This window comes from Chionomys nivalis, chromosome 21, assembly GCF_950005125.1.
Source record: "Chionomys nivalis chromosome 21, mChiNiv1.1, whole genome shotgun sequence".
Lineage (NCBI taxonomy): Eukaryota > Metazoa > Chordata > Mammalia > Rodentia > Cricetidae > Chionomys > Chionomys nivalis.
In genome coordinates, this window is record NC_080106.1 from 48,974,301 (window position 1) to 48,992,244 (window position 17,944).

At 42.6% G+C, this 17,944-nt stretch overlaps 1 protein-coding gene across 1 annotated transcript in view; it reads right to left on the reverse strand.

The window, feature by feature from the left end:
- Positions 1-17,102, reverse strand: part of Prmt9 (protein arginine methyltransferase 9) — a 45,584-nt gene extending 28,482 nt beyond the window's left edge. Inside the window, 7 exon segments of the mRNA XM_057753337.1 lie at positions 785-887; positions 3,525-3,692; positions 5,686-5,806; positions 5,809-5,921; positions 8,926-9,074; positions 16,102-16,286; positions 17,093-17,102. Coding sequence (XP_057609320.1) covers positions 785-887; positions 3,525-3,692; positions 5,686-5,806; positions 5,809-5,921; positions 8,926-9,074; positions 16,102-16,286; positions 17,093-17,102 — 849 coding nt within the window.
- Between the last annotated feature and the right edge of the window lie 842 nt (positions 17,103-17,944).

Here is a 17,944-nt window from a genome sequence, read left to right on the forward strand (position 1 = left end):
CAGCTCCAGCCTCACAGGGTCAATGCGTTCCGACCTCCGCAAACACTGCACACATGACAGGCACACATACACATTCAACAGGTACACACACACTTGACAGGCACACATGGAAAACACTCAAACAAAATGAAAGTAAATACATATTTAGAAACAGAAAGAAGATAAAAGTAGGCTCGAAATATAGCTCAACAGTAGAGCGCACTGGCCATGTGTGAGGTACCAAGTTCAACTCTTAGCAACAAAAAAGAAAAGTATCAAAGTCATCATTATTTCTTTGAAAAATAAACTGCTGTTGTGTGTTAAATATATAACTTCTGTACACAGTGGACTTTACTGAAGTCTCTTCCTATATTCAGCATACACGATAAATGAACTGTACTATTTATATGGCACGTGGGCTGCAGCAGAGGAGTTCAGAGCTCTGTCTAGAGCCTGAACTCACTGAGGACCTTAAAATATTTACTGAACTAGCATCCCTATCTTCTCTTTTAGAGATGTGCCAAAATCCCAAACACCGACACTGTGCGGGCCAAAGGACTCCCTCTTCTACAACTATACTCAAACAAGGTCACTCATTCACCTCCCTTCCCAGTGCACTCTTCTCTGTAAACCTTCCTGGGACACACAGTGCACACCGTGTGTACACCACTGTAGAATGCTTCTCCTTGTGTTTCTCTCCAGGTATACAGACATACTCTGATATATTTCTGAACATCCTTAGGACTTAATGTACCTCTTGAAATAGTAAATTCTTAATCAAACTTGAGTGTTTTACACAGCTTACCTTTGGTTGCAGAAGCAAATGCTCCCATGCATGAATTAAACTCTCCACAATTCCTTCTCCAAACACACCTGCATCGACAGTTTCTGTTACAACTAGGGACACTCTATAGAACGATGTTTTAAAGATACGTGTGAGTAAAATGACATGCTATTTATTTAAAGCTGTCAAAGCTGAGACATGATAAAAAGGCAAATACATTATAGAAAATCCTGTGTAAAGTTTCCTAATGCATTGCATTTTAGCACCTTCTCCTGAACCCTGCAGTACTGCTTGGGTTCCTCTCTTCATCAGTTCCTCTTCCTGGGCATAAAAGGGCTACCTTCTCAAACGTTCATTCACTGCCTAAGTCCTGAAGAATAAGGGGTGCTGACATCATTCCTGGCCCCTTCATTGACATCAAACATTTAGCGCCTAACTCTAACACTCCATACGAATGTTCTTCTACCAGCCTGGAATGATGTCTTATTTCTGTAAGCCCTGAACTTGGGATGTGGAAGCAAGAGGATCACACAGAAGTTAAAGGTAATCTTTGACTATGTAGTGGGTTTGAAATCAGGCCAGGCTACATGAAACCCTGCATTAAAAAAGCAAAAATAAATCAGGAGGGATTACTTCCACAGGTTCTCCTCCATCAATGACCATTCTTTTATATATATATATATATATATATATATATAATAAATATTCTGTCTGTGCATATGCCTGCAGAACAGGGCACCAGATCCCTTTACAGATGGTTGTGAGCCACCATGTGGTTGCTGGGAATTGAACTCAGGACCTTTGGAAGAGCAGGCAATGCTCTTAACCTCTGAGCCATCTCTCCAGCCCCCATCAATGACCATTCTTAAAATAAATTTTTATTTTGTTTTTGTTTTTATGAGACAGGATTTGTCTGTGTAGCCCTGGTAGTCCTGGACTTCATGCTGTAGACCAGGCTGGCTTCAAACCCAAAAATCCTCCTGCCTCTGCCTCCCAAGTGCTGGGACTAAAGGCGTTTGGCACCACTTCCCGACCACGTCTGTTTTGTGTGTGAATCGGTTCTCTCCTTTTACCTTATGGGATTGAGGGGTTGAACTCAGGTCATCAGGCTTAACAACAAGCATCCTTACCCAGTGAGCCACCTTGCCAGTCCAGTTATAGTTCTTGCTGTGCAAATAACACCTAATGCTGATAACAACCTTCCCTTCCAAAACTTCCACCTCCCCTTCCCTGGGCCTGACCACGCCTATCTCATTGCTTACTCCTCCAGTCTCCACAACAACCCACTCCAGAGTTATGCGCTCTTACTCATTCATTCCTTCTTTCTAGAAAACTCAAAGACACTCAGAAAGAAGCATTCACCTTTTCTGAATTCCTTTAGTTTTCACTATCAGCATCACTCACTTTGTAGTCTAAAGATATCCATAAATCTCATATGTACTCCTTATGCCCCTCTCTAGATTTATATGTCTCTTAACAGTAGGGATGACTTGGGTGTCCTCCACAGTACCTAGACCCAATTAGACCTACAGACACGAAACATTCAATATTTATGGCTGCATACACTTAGAATAAGAAAAATACCTCAAATCGTCAAGTCCTGCAACTTAGTTTAGAAATTTGCTTATTGTCAAAGTGAACACATAAGAGTCTGAATTCAAATCTCTATTTCATTTGCTTCAAAAGCAGTCTGTGAGGAAAATACAAATTAAAGTAACCGCAGCTTCAAGTCACTCCAGATCTTACGTGGAAGCCCCCCTAATCCTATGTTTAGAGACAGAACCCTTAGGAGGCAATTGAGGTTAAAGTCACCAACATGAGGGTCTAATTCAACAGGACTGGTGTCCTACTGAAAGAGCAAACACTAGCAATAAGTCACACACAGAGCAAAGGTCACATGAGGATACAAAGAGCATGTAGCCCACTGCAGCCCGGAGAAACTCTGCCTGAAAACTTTTGTGTCTGCTGTTTAAATTGTGACCTTAAGCTCCTAAGACAACTTAGGACGTTTTGTTTATTATAAAATGAGTACACACCCACACTAACAAGCACTAATAAACATCTTCACAAACAAAGACTACTGAAAAATTTAAGTACCATGCACACTTATTAAAACTGAAAGAAGACTTAAAAATCGGAGTTCAAATAACAATAGACTATAATAAATTCTTCATATGTAGACTACATTTAAGGAAGGCAGAAGAGAAACAGCATAGGCAGGGTTACAAGACATGTGTCACATTAAGAAAAGGGAAAGTTCTTTGAAACGGTGGGCCAAATGATTTTTAAATCCCTGCTAGTTCTAATCCTCATTGTTCTCCTGACCACCCTGAGATGCTGATGAATACCCAAGGCTGCTAAAACTGTTCTTACAGCATCTGAGAGATGCAAGGCAAAACACACTGGCAACTGGCACTTCTAACCTTCCATTTTCAACAAGGATAGTAATGAAAACGTGATGTCTGCTCAGGGTAGAATGTTCACACTTTATACACAGTTATTTAACACAGGAAGTCTATCCATTTTTATGGACAAAAAAACATGAGCTTACGTGATGTGTTAAAGATGGTTTTTGTTCAATTCCTCACTATCAATTTTCCTTGAGTTCCTAGGTACTCTTTAAAAAGCATGTTATCATAAAATCCTGTATCTTATTAAACTGACTAGTAACCGTGCCGTCACAGAATGAGGATGCTAACACTTTCGTTTACACAAAAAGCTGGAAACGTAGCTTCATGGTTTTGGTGAGTTATAAGCACACCTTTCAGGAATGTGTTTTGGAATTTCTATGTCAAGTGACTTCATGTGTAGGAGCTTAATTCCAGCTTCCATCTTGTTTGCAGTCATGACATCACAGGCAAGCTCATACATGGTCTTGGATAATTCGCAGGCATATCCAGAGTGTGCACGGGCTTTTTTAGCAAACATGCTGCAAAAGAAGAAAAATCCATTGTATCTTTTCCCAATTTCAATAAAATTATAATTCTTCAAGCATGGGATCTCCCTTCCATTCTTCAATATAACTATTATTTACTCTGCTTTTAAAAGATTAGGGCTAGCAAGATGGCTCAACAGGTAAAAACACTTGCCATTCAAGTCTGATAACCCAAGTTCAATGTCTGAAATCTACAGTGGAAGGAGAAAGCTGACTCCTGAGAGTTAACTTCTGACTTCCACATGCATACTGTGGTGCACAGGCTTGCACGTGCATGTGTATACACAAAATACATAGACATTAATTACACCAGGCAATGATGGAGCGCATCTTTTTTTTTTAAGATTTTTTATTTATTTATTACATATTTGATATTCTGTCTGCACATATGCCTACAAGCCAAAAGAGGGCACCAGATCTCATTATAGAGAGTTGTAAGTCACCATGTGATTGCTAGGAATTAAACTCTGGACCTCTGGAAGAACAGCCAGTGCTCTTGACCTCTGAGCTATCTCTCCAGTCCCTGGCGGAGCACATCTTTAATCCCAGCACTCAAGAGGCAGAGGCAGAGGCAGGTAGATCTCTGTGAGTTCAAGGCCAGCCTGGTCTCCAGAATGAGTTCCAGAACAATCAGAGGTACACAGAGAAATTGTCTTGAAAAGCGAATATATATTTATATTATATATATAAATAAATTATATTTAATATATATTAGATATGTATATTTTTATATATAATCTAATTAAAAATTAATTAGCTAAGATAAGGCCAAGTATGGTAGTGCATGCCTTTAATCCCTGCACTTAGGAAGTTGAAGCAGGTGGATCCCTATGGGCTCTAGGCCAGCCTACTCTACACAGCAAGTTCCAGGACAGCCAAAGATACACAGTGAGACACTATCTCAAAAAGACTTTTAGTCTGGCGGTGGTGGCACATGCCTTTAATCCCAGCACTCGGGAGGCAGAGGCAGGCAGGTGGATCTCTGTGAGTTCAAGAAGAGCTAATTCCAGGACAGCTAAGACTGTTACACAGGGAAACTCTGTCTCAAAAAAACACCAAAAAAAAAAAAGACTTTTAAAAATTAAGATAAAAAGAATTGGGTATGTTGGAGCACATTTTTAATTTCAGCACTTGGGAGGTAGAAGCATGTTGATCTGTGTGAGTTCAAGACCAGCCTAGTCTACAGAGGGAGTTTTAGGACAGCCAGGGCTACACAGAGAAACCCTGTCTCATAAAAAGAAAGAAAATAGTAATAACAACAACAACAATAATAATAAATAACAGAAAGAATGAACTAGAACACCTTTTAAAAACAATCCAGTAAATAATGACATCCATACAGTTTTTTGTTTTGTTTTGCTTTTTGTTTTTTCAGACAGGGTCTGTCTATATGGCATTAATTGTCCCACAACTCACTCTGTAGACCAGGCTGGCCTCAAAGTCACAGAGCTCCTCCTGCCTCTGCCTCCCAAGAGCTGGGATTAAAGGCATGCACCACCACACCCAGCTCAGCATCCACACAATAAAGACACGACTGACAAGAAGTTTGCTTAATGGGCTTTCTAGAATCCATCAGAATGTTAACATAAAAAATACTCTAAAAATCATTATTCAGAATTTCAATAACCCCAAGTTTTCTTGAATTTTTGATAGTAAAAATTACAATGCTAATAGTTACATCAAGCCGGGCGTTGGTGGGATATGCCTTTAATCTCAGCACTCAGGAAGCAGAGGTGGATCTCTGTGAATTCAAGGACAGCCTGGTCTACAAAGTGAGTTCCAGATCAGCCAGAACTGTTACACAGAGGAAACCCTACCTCAAAAAAAAAAAAAAAGGAAGAAAGAAAAGAACAGCTGCCTGAATACTCTAACAATATTTTGAAAAAAAAAAAAACTGCTATTCTTATATACCAATGTTACAATTTTGGTAGCTAACAAAACTGTTTATTCATGTAAATATAATAATAAAACAATAATTATAACAAACCTCAGTATTCCAGTTCCTGCGCCAATATCCAAAACACTCTTGGACCCCAAGCTCACTGCCTTCTGGATTGCTGCATTGTAAATCCTGTTCCTCTTGGTGTCATTGAGCATGATGAAGTGCCGCGCTCCACCAGCCAGTTTGCAACACGACAGAAGTTCTCCTTTGCATCACTGAAATCAGGGTTGAGCTTCACTGCTGTATGAAAATACCCAGCTGCCTCATCTCGAAAGCCCATTCTAGAGGGGGAAAAATCAACAGAATACTTCAACTCTATGCGATTAGTTACGGTGCCTCTGTTCACTCACTGACCAAGCCTGAGAACCCTTCATCACTACCCCCTACCCCAGAGCAGTCTCCTTGGCAAATTTCTCCTTCTGTGGGGATGGCACTCTCCTGACTTCTGAATTTCCACCTATGTATCACAGAGATTCTGGGGGTGGGCGTGGAGGTATCAAAGGCATTAATGTGTACTGAATATGAGCATATAAAAAATTTTTTAAAGGGGGAAATACTACCAAGTCATCTGAATGTTGCTTCTCAAACTGTGGTGAAAAACTCCGACACTGTTTAAAATAGTTAAGTCACAGGCTGCCTGCACTGCCCACGACCAGTACGTGTCTCACATACTATCGGAATTCAGTAGCATCCAAAACTGGTCAATACTTTGTTCACCCCATGAAGTCTTGACCAGAGATGTCCACTATTATTGATGGAGGAAGGTCATTGGTTAATTAATAAAGAAACTGCTTGGCCCTCATAGGTTAGAACATAGGTGGGTGGAGTAAACAGAACAGAATGCTGGGAGGAAGAGGAAGTGAGCTTAGATGCCAATGCAGCTGCTCCCCAGGGCAGACGCGATGAAGCTCCGACCCAGGATGGACGTAGGCTAGAATCTTCCCAGTAAGCGCACCTTGGGGTGCTACACACATTAAGAGAAATGGGTAATCAAGATGTAAGAATTAGCCAGTAAGGGCTAGAGCTAATGGGCCAAGCAGTGTTTCAAAGAATACAATTTGTGTGTTGTTATTTTGGGGCATAAGCTAGCCAGGCGGCCGGGAGCTGGGTGGCAGGAACACAGCCCGCGGCTCCCACACATACTATCAAATTCTATACACACCTGTCACAAATCAGTAATTTACAGACCACACATTCAACAGAGCAGAACAAGTAGAATCCTCACTTGTTTCTTCACAAGCACCTTTATTCGCCATCCATTCTAAAGAAACTTAATCATCACTATTCATTCCAGGCATAGACAGATGAGACAACTAACAAAAGGGCAATACTATGTTAAATTATAGGCATTCATGCTTTAGTCTAAAATTGAAATATTTAAGGTCAGTACATGTTCCTTCTTTCTTACCCTGAAGATAAAGGTATCTCTGTATATTTTCTGGAACTGCATAGCACACGTCACAGTAGAAAACATATGATATTAATGTGAACAAGCCTCACCATGCTGAACCAAAATGTGTAACAAAGGAAGACTATTGCTCAATTAATTTGTCAGAACTGAAAAGATTGTATACACTCCCTTCTCCAGAGCCCCAGCCCTGCACAGTCCTGAGGCAAGAAAGGGCCCCTTGGGAGTAGGAGACAAAAGTACTAGGTTGATTATTGTGCTAGTTTGAAGGTAGGGAGTGGCACTATCAGATGTGGCTTTGTTGGAGTAGGTAGGGCCTTGTTGGAGGAAGAGTGTCAGTGTAGGGGCGGGCTTAAGGTCTCATGCTTAAGCCATGCCCAGTGTCTCAGTTCACTTCCTTTGCTGATCAAGACGTAGGACTCTCCGCTCCAGCAACACCATGTGTGCCTGCACACTGCCATGTCCCAGTATGATGATGACAGACTAATCTCTGAAACTGGATGCCACGGCCACAATGGAATGTTTTCTTTAAAAGTTGTCGTGGTCATGGTGGCTCTTCATGGCAATAGAAACCCTAACTAAAATAATTATCAACAGCCAATAGAATCTAGATGTATTTAAGAGAAATTCTGTGTGCACTAAGTAAGGTGCTTTTTAGTTCATAACTAATAACATCAATGACCTGAGAGGATGCATAGTAGAGAAATGCACAAGAATAAACTAGAAGGAATATATAAAATGCGACTCATTTAGTAAACTCTTAAATTTGAAATTGCAACTTGTCAATTTGGCAGAACCATGTTCTTTCCCCATTTCTTTAAACTTTCAAATACAGAGGCAATGCTAACCGTCTATTATAGTCCTGTAATTTCTTAGGAATGGGTACGGCTTGTACTGGTGTGTACAGAGTTTACATGGCAGGCCTGACTGGTGACCTCTGAGAAGCCTACTCACAAGGCTGACCTTTGACTGGCACATAAGCACTTGGATTTATGAAGAGCAATTCAATGCACCTCGGTGTTTACTAAGTTATCACCCTATGCATGGGGGCGCAGCATCTGACAGGGTGGCACGAGCAGCAATGATGGCAGCTTATCCTTGATTCCACCAGTGGAGTCTCATCAACAGAATGCTCCCAATTTTATACTTTTCCATCAGGCTTTCTTTGGCAGCCCAAAAGAAAAAATTCTATCAAGTTCTAAAGACGTTCTGGCAAGGCATCCCGTGAACCACAACAGTGCCTTTTCAAACTAGTACAGGCTCTGAGTTCAGTAAAGAAACTTCTTCCTTCAATAATTCCCCAGTCTCCATTGGTCAAACCCTTAAACAATAAACTATAAAACTGCAATGGCCAGCAAGATGGCTCAGTAGATAAGGGTTCTTCCCACTAAGCCTGAAAACCTTAGTTCAATCCCAATACCAACATGGTAGAGGGAGAGAACCAACTCCCAAAAGTTGTCCTCTGACATTACAGGCACACTACAGCGCATTACCCACACACATGTACAAATTGCACATATACCCAGATGTGCACACATAAAATAAATCTAATTTTAAGTTGCCAGATTACATACCATATTTGCTATCCTTATATTCTTTTGAGTTCTCCTTATTACTAATTGCTCATTCTTTTGATCCTGTTATAGTTAATTATTTACATTAAACTTTCCCTATTTAAATCACCCTATCTATAGGCACAGTAGTGCATACATGTAGTCTCAGGTTAAACAACTTATAAGTCCACAAATTCCAGCCCAGACTGAGCAGGCGGAAAGTAAGACTCCATCTCAAAACTAACAAAGTTAATGCATAACTTATACTTGCTTTGGACTGATAAAGAATAGTCTTCAACAAGTAACAGTGAAGTCACTACAAACCTGAAGAGATGCTCTCCCATACTATTGCAAATCACTTCATCATCAGGAAAGAGTTCCAAGGCCTGTTCATAACAACCAAGTAAGTCCTGTACTCGACTGAGTGCATCAAGCTCTTCAGCCCACTTGAAGAGTGTGTACTGAAAAGTTTCCTTTACAAACAAGAAAAAAGGACAAATTAGCAAACAAGAATAAAGAACACACAACTCTAACTGAAGACTGCAGCAAATGGAATGATGACTGAAATGAGTGATGACCTGAAATCACTAATTCTCAGTAAGTACTGTTCACCAAATGTGGTGGTTCCAATAAGAATGGTCCCATAGGCTCTTATATTTGAATGCTAAGTCACCAAGGAGTGATACTTGTTTGAGAAGGATTAGGAGGGGTGGCCTGGTTGGAGAAAGTCCAAGCCAAGTCTAGTGTCTGTCTCTCTCTGCCTCTCCCACAGCCCCTTCCTTCCGTCCCTTCCTGCAGATCAGGATGCAGCTCTAAGCTATTGTTCCGGTGCCATGCATACTTCCTGCCATGCTCCCCACAGTGATAATAATGGATTAAACCACTGAAACTGAAGTCAGCCTCAATTAAATGCTTTTTCTTCTAAGAGCTGCCTTGGTCATGGAGATTCTTCACAGCAATACAGCAGTGACTAAGACACCAAATAAGCACATGTAAAAAAAAAATACTATGTAGAATCAGACAGTACGATCTTCCTGTAAAAACATCTGTTCTTAGCTGCCTCTCTCCTGCCTCTGCTTTCTGCAGGTAGCTATGCATCACGAGTGTCCTTGTTCATCCTTACTCATCCCAGTACACAAGCGCATCTGTGCTAATGATGCAGCACGTACACGACTACTTGGGCCCTTGTTTTCCAGCCCTCAGACTCTGGCCATCTCCACCCACCACGCATCTCATCAACCAATGTGCAAAGAACTAGAATGAAAATTCAAAGATGCACATGAATGTTGCTTCTATCTTAATAGAATCCTGTAGGCAGAAATTTAACAACATGTCCTCAATTGTCACACCACCTGTCCTTCACAGGATACAAAAGGATACAAAGGTATTATTCTGTCTCAAACCACAAATCACTACTTACTGCTAGCCTGTCGTACAAGGTTCCTCCAAGATTAAAACATTCCATCCTTTAGGAAAGGTCCTTAAAACAGAAGGTAAACAACTCAAGATAGCTTCAGGAAGTCCCTGAAACTGAGCAGATTCACTACACCTCTACCTCCCATGCACTCTCACAATAGTGCTGAGAGTCCCTCAGACAAGCCAAGCTGCCAGGAAGACTTCTGAGATCAGACCAGCTAGCCTGGAACAAGCAGAAACCAGCCAGGATACCAGGAGGTTTAGACCAGGGGCAGCTGGAGAGGATGCTCTCCAGTCTGTTGTGCTGCCAGCAGGCTGTGCAGAGTGCTTCAGTTTCCAGCTCTGTGAGCTGTCGTCCATGCTGGGATGGGCTCTGATGATACACCTGTCTTTAAGCTATTTCTGTACCTTTAAGTAACCCCAATAAAACTCAATGGTTCACTAAGTTAGTCTTTCATGGTATCTAATTGGTGTAGGAGGTTCTTCTTTCTATGTGTTCCTTTCATTGGTCAAATAAAGAAACTGCCTTGGCCTTTTGATAGGGCAGAAATTTAGGTAGGTGGGAAAGACAGAACTGGATGCTGGAAGAAAGAAGGCAGGCAGGGAGAGCTGCCATGAAGTCACCAGAGTCAGACATGCTCAATCTTTCCCAGTAAGCCACGACCTCGTGGTTCTACACAGATTATTAGAAATGGGTTGAATCAAGATGTAAGAATTAGCCAAGAAGAGGCTAGATATAATGGGCCAGGCAGTGTTTAAATGAATACAGTTTCTGTGTAATTATTTTGGGGATTAAGCTAGCTGCGCAGGACAGAACAAAGGGGCCTGTACTCTTCATACTACAGAGTGGTGCTTCGACGTGGTAACTAACTCCACGTAAAACCTAAGAGGGTTTAAAAAGGAATTCTAGACACAAATATAGAGTTTAACACAGCTTTTTGCTGTTTGCTAAGGCATGCTGTAGAGAGATTTCCTGATTCAGCAACAGCAGCAGCAGAAAAAAAGCTGCACCATTTTAAAACGTGGCTTCCTGGGCTGTGCCACCAGTGCAAACTCCGGCTATAAAGCATTTCAATGGTTTTTGTGGGACCGGATGTTTGTGTGCCTGCTCGGGATCAGGAAGAAAGTACTCTGAGACCACGCCAATGGCTCAGCACTCTCCACCTGGGCAGGCAGCAGAATCAGGTTTACTAGGTATGCACAAGCAGGAGAGCATGGCAGATTTCTGCCACCATGCAGAGAGATGTTTCCAGGCTGCGCAGTGCTCTGCATGGCAGATTTGGCTGTAACTCAAAAAGAAAGAGTATGTGCCGCACACTAAGTCTAAGAGTTAAAGTGCTGAGTGTGGCTCCTACCTGGCGGTCCCAGAGCTAGCAGAAATGGTATGTTCACCATTTTGAAATTGGAGAGAGATGGAGCCAACATCCAGAGCATCCCATTACTCCGCAGCTCAGAGGCACAAGTGGTTCCATCATGTTGGTGTGGGCTGGGCAAGCAGGCAGTACCTGCATTTGACCTGGGATTGTTGCAGCAGCTTAGATTCTTAAGAGCTTAGCATTTTAAAAGCTCTTCAAGACAGTAGAGAATTAAGGACAATGTGATAGGGCAGATTCAGACATAAAAGACCTAAATGGGTCATGGTGTTATACAGACATACGTAGGCTTGGGAGAGAGAAGAAAAAGAGTATTAAAAAGTCGTAATATAAAGTTAACGCTTAAAAAAAAGAGGTTAAAGTCTTTAAACAGACAGAGTAAAGTCAAAGAAAAATGGAAAATTCACAGAGAGCCTAGATTCTGTGTATTGTTGTATTTTCTTTGAATTTTTTGACATTGAAGGAGCTAAGTACAGACTTTTCATTGTATGGGCTGCTAAGCTAATCCAGCATGTATGTTCTAAAGGTATCATGACTTCCAAATTTGGGTCTGAGGATAAGGTGCTTTGGAAAAGAGGTTTTTCTTTTGTTTTCACAGAGGATGAGACCCTGTTGATTGCTTCTAGACCAATATGGTATGACAGACAGTGCCTCCTGAAAAGTTGCAGTAAACACTCTCAAAAAATTACTTCACCCAACTGGTAACTGAGATAAACCTAACACATAGAATATACCATAAAAGACCTGATTAACAGCGCCCCCATACAACAGGAAGAAGTTTGGAGAGAAATAACTACGTCCATATTCCCAGATATTGTTTATAAATGTTCTTTTACATTTAAAGGGGAATATGATGTAGATATGAATAATTTACATTGATATAAATTTTGCTTTGTTGATATAAATTTAAGGTCAATTTTGTTATATGCGTATGTATTTCTGATCTTAGGTTGTTAATGGATAATCATTAATAATAATCAAGCTTTTAGTCATGTTAGATTTTCTAGATATATAGAGATATATTTCAGTTAAATAGGCATTCTTCATATCTTTCAAAGACTACAGAATATGGCAAGAAGAGGCAGATATAATGGGCCAGGCAGTTTTTAAATGAATACAGTTTCTGTGTAATTATTTTGGGGGTTAAGCAGCCCATGCTCCTCATACAACATCTAACTTTGGTCTGTCAGGGGACCCCTACCTGGGTGAGTAGACATGTATGCTATGTCCCCCAAGTTTGGTCACAACACATCCTACTCTACTATCTTTAAATCTGCTGCTTTCTGACGAGCTCTACTGCTCCAACCTAACCTGGCCCTCAATCACTTGGTAAAGCGCAGCGACTGCCTTCTCACTACCCACCCAGCTCCAGTCTCATCTTCCTGCAGCTGTTTTCCATGATACTGCTCTATGGAGAAAAGGCAGGCTCTGACAGTCCACATACAAACTTTACACATAAGAGTTAATATCGGAATTCTAACAGTTTACTAGAAAAACTAAGATAATGAAGGAGATCCTATTATATGGTAGATACTCTGGATATCTAGATGTTATATAAATGGATCAAGAGTTCTATAAATTAGTAGATTGCTCAGTGGTTGAGTACTCTTTCCTAGGATGTTTAAGGCTCTGGATTTCGTCCTTGGTAACAACAAAAATAAGTAAATGAATAAAACAGCTAACGGGCTGTGGAGATGGTTCAGTAGAGGAAAAGGCAGACAGATCTCTCAGTTCAAGGCCACCCTGGTCTACAAAGCAAGTTCCGGGGCAGCCAAAGCGACACCGAAAAACCTTGTCTCAGGAGGAAGGGGGAAGAGTATTTGTTGCTCTTGCAGAAGACCCAGGTTAAGTACCCCAGACAGCAGCTCACAACTGGCTATAACTCAGCTCCAAGGAATCCAATGCCCTCTTCTGGTCTCCTCCATGAAGGAACTCTAGCCAGTCCAAGAGCAGCAAGCATGGGTTTGGTCTGGCAAGTCTTACCCTTCTCCCTCATTCCCTGTCTTACTAAAAACCATTAGCTTACCATTTCTAAAGCTAGCCACCAAGGTCTATTCCTTTATTTGGTCACTTCCTCCTCCTGAGGCAGCCTACGAAGGGCCAGCTATCAAAGTATTGAAGTCCAGCAATCAAAAGCCCCCTTTGGCTCATCTGATTAACATTCCCAAGTAAAACTAAACACCATATCCTAACACAGGGTCTCCCCCTTTATCTTTATGAACCACCAATTGCTTATGTGCCATGTCTGTCTCCTCTTTATCCAAGGGCAATACCCCATCTCCCTCTCCGTTGTTCCCTTCCCTTCCCCTTTCTCCCTGTCTTCTATCTCCTGTCTAAGCCTCTTACTTCCCATCCAGTATCCCTCTGAGGCAAATAAAAGTCTTTGTGCTGAGAACTTGGTCTTGTGGTATCCTGAGCCAGAACTGCACACATGTGGTACATATCCACACATACAGGCAAATACTCATACATATTAAATTTAAAAGTTTAAAACACAAATGGTTTAATGTGACCAAAGTGTGGGTATAGGTAGTAGAAAGGCTTTCAGAAAAGCAAACTTCTGTAAATAAGGCTTTTGCAGAAAGAAAAAAAAAAGAAAGAAAAAAGAACTTTGTTTCACATAAAACCAAACCAGTTACTAAGCTACTGAATGCTGGCCATCACCAGCTTGTCTGTTTTCAATAAAAAGTTAGTACAGGGTCGCATACAACCCTACCTCAACTCATTATGTAGCTGAAGATAATCTGGAACTTCTGATTCTCCTGCCTCCACCCCCTAAGTGCTGGGATTACAAATGTGTGCTGCTGTACTAGCTTTAGACCTGGTGCACGTTAGGACAAATCCACCAACTGAGCTATGTCTCCAGTCATATAGTCAAATTTCACATAGTTTTTCTGTGCTAGCCGTGGAACCCAGAGCATCACACTCAGGGCCATTCTATGGCAAGCTGTTGTATAGGCTATTCCCAAGTCAAACAACTGCCATCTTGGAAGGAAGTTTAGCTGTGCCCACTTGCCAAGATCATACCAGATGGACTTGTTGACTGTTTAACTCTCTCCCAGGAAGGCAGGCTGGGTCATGAGACCCTCACCTGAGTATCCTGCTGTTCATACCACCTGTTGTATGCAACGCTGCCATGACTGTATAGCCTCAAGTAGAATCTAGAGCTGTGGTTTGAGAATGCTCAAACTTTAATTAATGTTGTATTAATGCTGTGACCCTTTAATACAGTTCTTCATGTTAGGACGACCCCAATCATAAAATTATTTTTGTTGCTACTTCATAACTGTAATTTTGCTATTTTATGAATCATAATGTAAACATGTGATATGCAAGATGTGTGGCCCAAAGGAGCCACAACCCACAGGTTAAGAACCTCTGGTCTCCAGTATATAACCAGGGAAGACAGTGGGAGGTGGCGGGGAGAGAGAAGCCGTGCAGCTATGAGAAAGCTATCATTCCTGCGGGTAAAGGCTTTCCAGTGCAGCCTTCTGTAGGGGAGCACCCACATTGCAGTAAGTAACCGCTCCACTGTGCTCTGTAAGTAAGCCCAGTGAATTCACTGCTTCCCCGGAGACCTCAGTTTCTTGTTGGGATCTTAGGAGAAAGGGCAGATACAGTTTATGTCTTCCCTGGGATAAGAATTCTACCAACACAAGCACTCTACCATGTTCTACACTCACACCAACTATTTATCTTTCCGTTCACAGAAGCAGCAGCTAGAGCTGAGCCAAGAGAAGTCGTGTTGATGAGACTGCTTTCTACACGAGGGAGCAAACTACCCAGAATACTATGTAACAGATCCTGAAATTTCTGTGAATTACAAGCCCCTAATGTTACTGCCATCTAGTGGACACAGGACAGACCACGCTGCTACACAAGAAGGAAGACTGTCGCCTGCAAAATGTCAACAGTGTCAGATTGAAAAATTCCGGGATAAACAAAGCAAGAAGGTCCACGGCTTAAACTGAATATGCAATTCAACTGCTTCGTGAAACTGAGATTCTAACACACGAAAGTGTACAGTAGTTCAGCAGGGTAACTGCTGCACATGAGACGGACCATCAGATAAAGAGTCCCTTAGGGTTGCACAATTTATCCAACTCTGGACGAACAGTATTCCTTGTACACATGATAATTTCCTTGTACACACAATAATACAAAGCCTTCAAGGCAGGGCTAATTAAATTACATACTGGAGGAGAGAACGGACTACCTAGTGGCATTGGCATTTAAAGGACATTTGGATAATTTTTTTTTTCTTTTTGGTTTTTTTCGAGACAGGGTTTCTCTGTGGGATAGTTCTGACTGTTCCGGAACTCATTCTAGACCAGGCTGACCTCGAACTCACAGAGATCCATCTGCATCTGCCTCCCGAGTGCTGGGATTAAAGGCGTGCGCCACCTTTGCCCGGCGGGCCTTTGGAATCCTAAGAGAGGTAGAAATTTTCAAACAGATGTGAGACAACTTTTGACTTTTGTTACTCAAACCTGGCTGTACCGAGATGGGCTGCAGGGCCCAGGAGGGAATCGACTTCCATAGTAGTTAGAAGCTTGAGGTGTCTCCGTCTCTGTGTCATCACTGTCTCTCTCTCTCTCTCTCTCTCTCTCTCTCTCTCTCTCTCTCTCTCTCTCTCTCTCTCTCACACACACACACACACACACACACACACACACACACACACCACCCTAGGGTCGCAGGAAGGCCTCACCTTCACGTCGTCTTTGAGCTCCGGCGCCAGGCTGAGCACCAGGAGGTAATGAGCATAGGCAGTGCCGAAGTCCGGGGCGCCCAGACAGTGCTCAGCGCTCTGCAAGGACCGCGCCACCAGCCGATCCCGGCCGGCGGCTCCCGCGCCACCGCCCCGTCGGGGTCTGGGCCGCGAGTTCGGCTTGGCTCAGGCTCCGCTCCGAAGCCCTCGAGGAAGGCGCTCTCCTCCGGGAAAAGAGACTCTCGACGCCTCACTTCCCTGGCACCCAAGGCAGCAACAGAAGAAACCGTGCTCTCGGCTACACAGAGCGAAACCCCGCCTTCTCCACAACGGGCAGCCGCGCGCAACAAGAGGCCACGCGCGCGCGGTGTTAACGCCACCCGGGCCCGCCCTCTGGGGTAAGCCCCACCCCCAGCGCCTGGGAGCTCCTGAGAGTGGTCGGTTGCACTAGGTGTGAGCCTGTCCGGCCTCTCTCCCTCCTCCTGGAGTGCAGTCGCTGTGAGTGCCAGACCCTGCTTTTCAACTTGACAGGCATGTGCAATGCTAAGGCCCTCTGGAGCATAGCGTGCGAGTCTCACTATTGAAAAAAAAAAAAAAAAAAATACGTGAGGCGAAACTTTGGGTTACACTCGAAAAAGGAAGAAAAAGCAGTCTCTGAGAACTGCGTCAAGGTCACACAAGTCCGTGGGATGATACAGCTGAATGTGAATTTCCTGGTGACCTGTTACATTGACACAGAAGACTTGTGTCGCATGTGGACTCTTAGATAGAAATCCGAAAGTTTTTAAAGATCTACAGGAATTATAGCGTTAGCTAATTTTGTTGCCATTTTCAAGAGATTAGTAGTGTGTAGAGTGGCTAATAAGAAATGGAGGATAGAGTATTTTGGACATCAAACAAAAAATTCTCTGGTTCTCCTAAAGTCAACCTTTGTGTGCCTTTTTGCTTTCTCTTGTGACTTATTCTCTGACCCACCCTTGTAAGCACATACCTATGTACATCCTAACGTAAGGACATAAAAAAAAATTTAAAACTTTGCAGCATCAAGAGTTAGCTGGAAACAGGAAGCTTTGCAAAACCCTGGCAGCTAGCCCCCTGTGACACCCAGCTTTGTGGTCTAGACAGAAGCAGACTTAATGGCTCGGGAGAGGGCGGGGGTGGGGGCATGCACAGAGCAGAAGTAGCCACTTAAAGGAGGAAGGGGATATGCTGAAGTGGTCCAAACCCTGCGTTTAGCAAGACCAACTCTCTTGACCCTAAGTGAACCTGGCTTGCGGTTTTTACCTATATATATCAACCCCAAATGAGAAACGGGAGCTCTCCCCACTGTGCTGCATTGTGAGTGGTGGCTTTGAGCTCCCAGCTAGCTGGAAAGAATAAACCTTGCTTTTGCATTCTAGACTTGACTGGATTCCGGTGTTGTCTCTCTGGGGGTCTCAACTTGGGCACAACACTGATAAATTTATTCAAAGACAGGAACCATTCTCAATCAATCTAGTATGTACAAAACAAGAACTTTAATAATTCTACCTTTGATGGAAAGTGTTTCTCCTGCTCTTTAGTTTTGTTTGTGTACTGTTCTAACTATTCGTATCCTCATTTGCTGCTTTCTGTACTAAGCAATGTAGGATATAACTGTACAGTATTTCTCTAAGAAGATGGAAACACAGCCGGGCCATGGTTGCACACGCCTTTAACCCCAGCACTTGGGAGGCAGAGGCAGGTGGATCTCTGTGAGTTCAAGGCCAGCCTGGTCTACATCTACAAGAGCTAGCTCTGGGACAGGCTCTAAAGCCACAGAGAAACCCTGTCTCGAAAAACAAAGCAAAAATGAAGAAGGAGC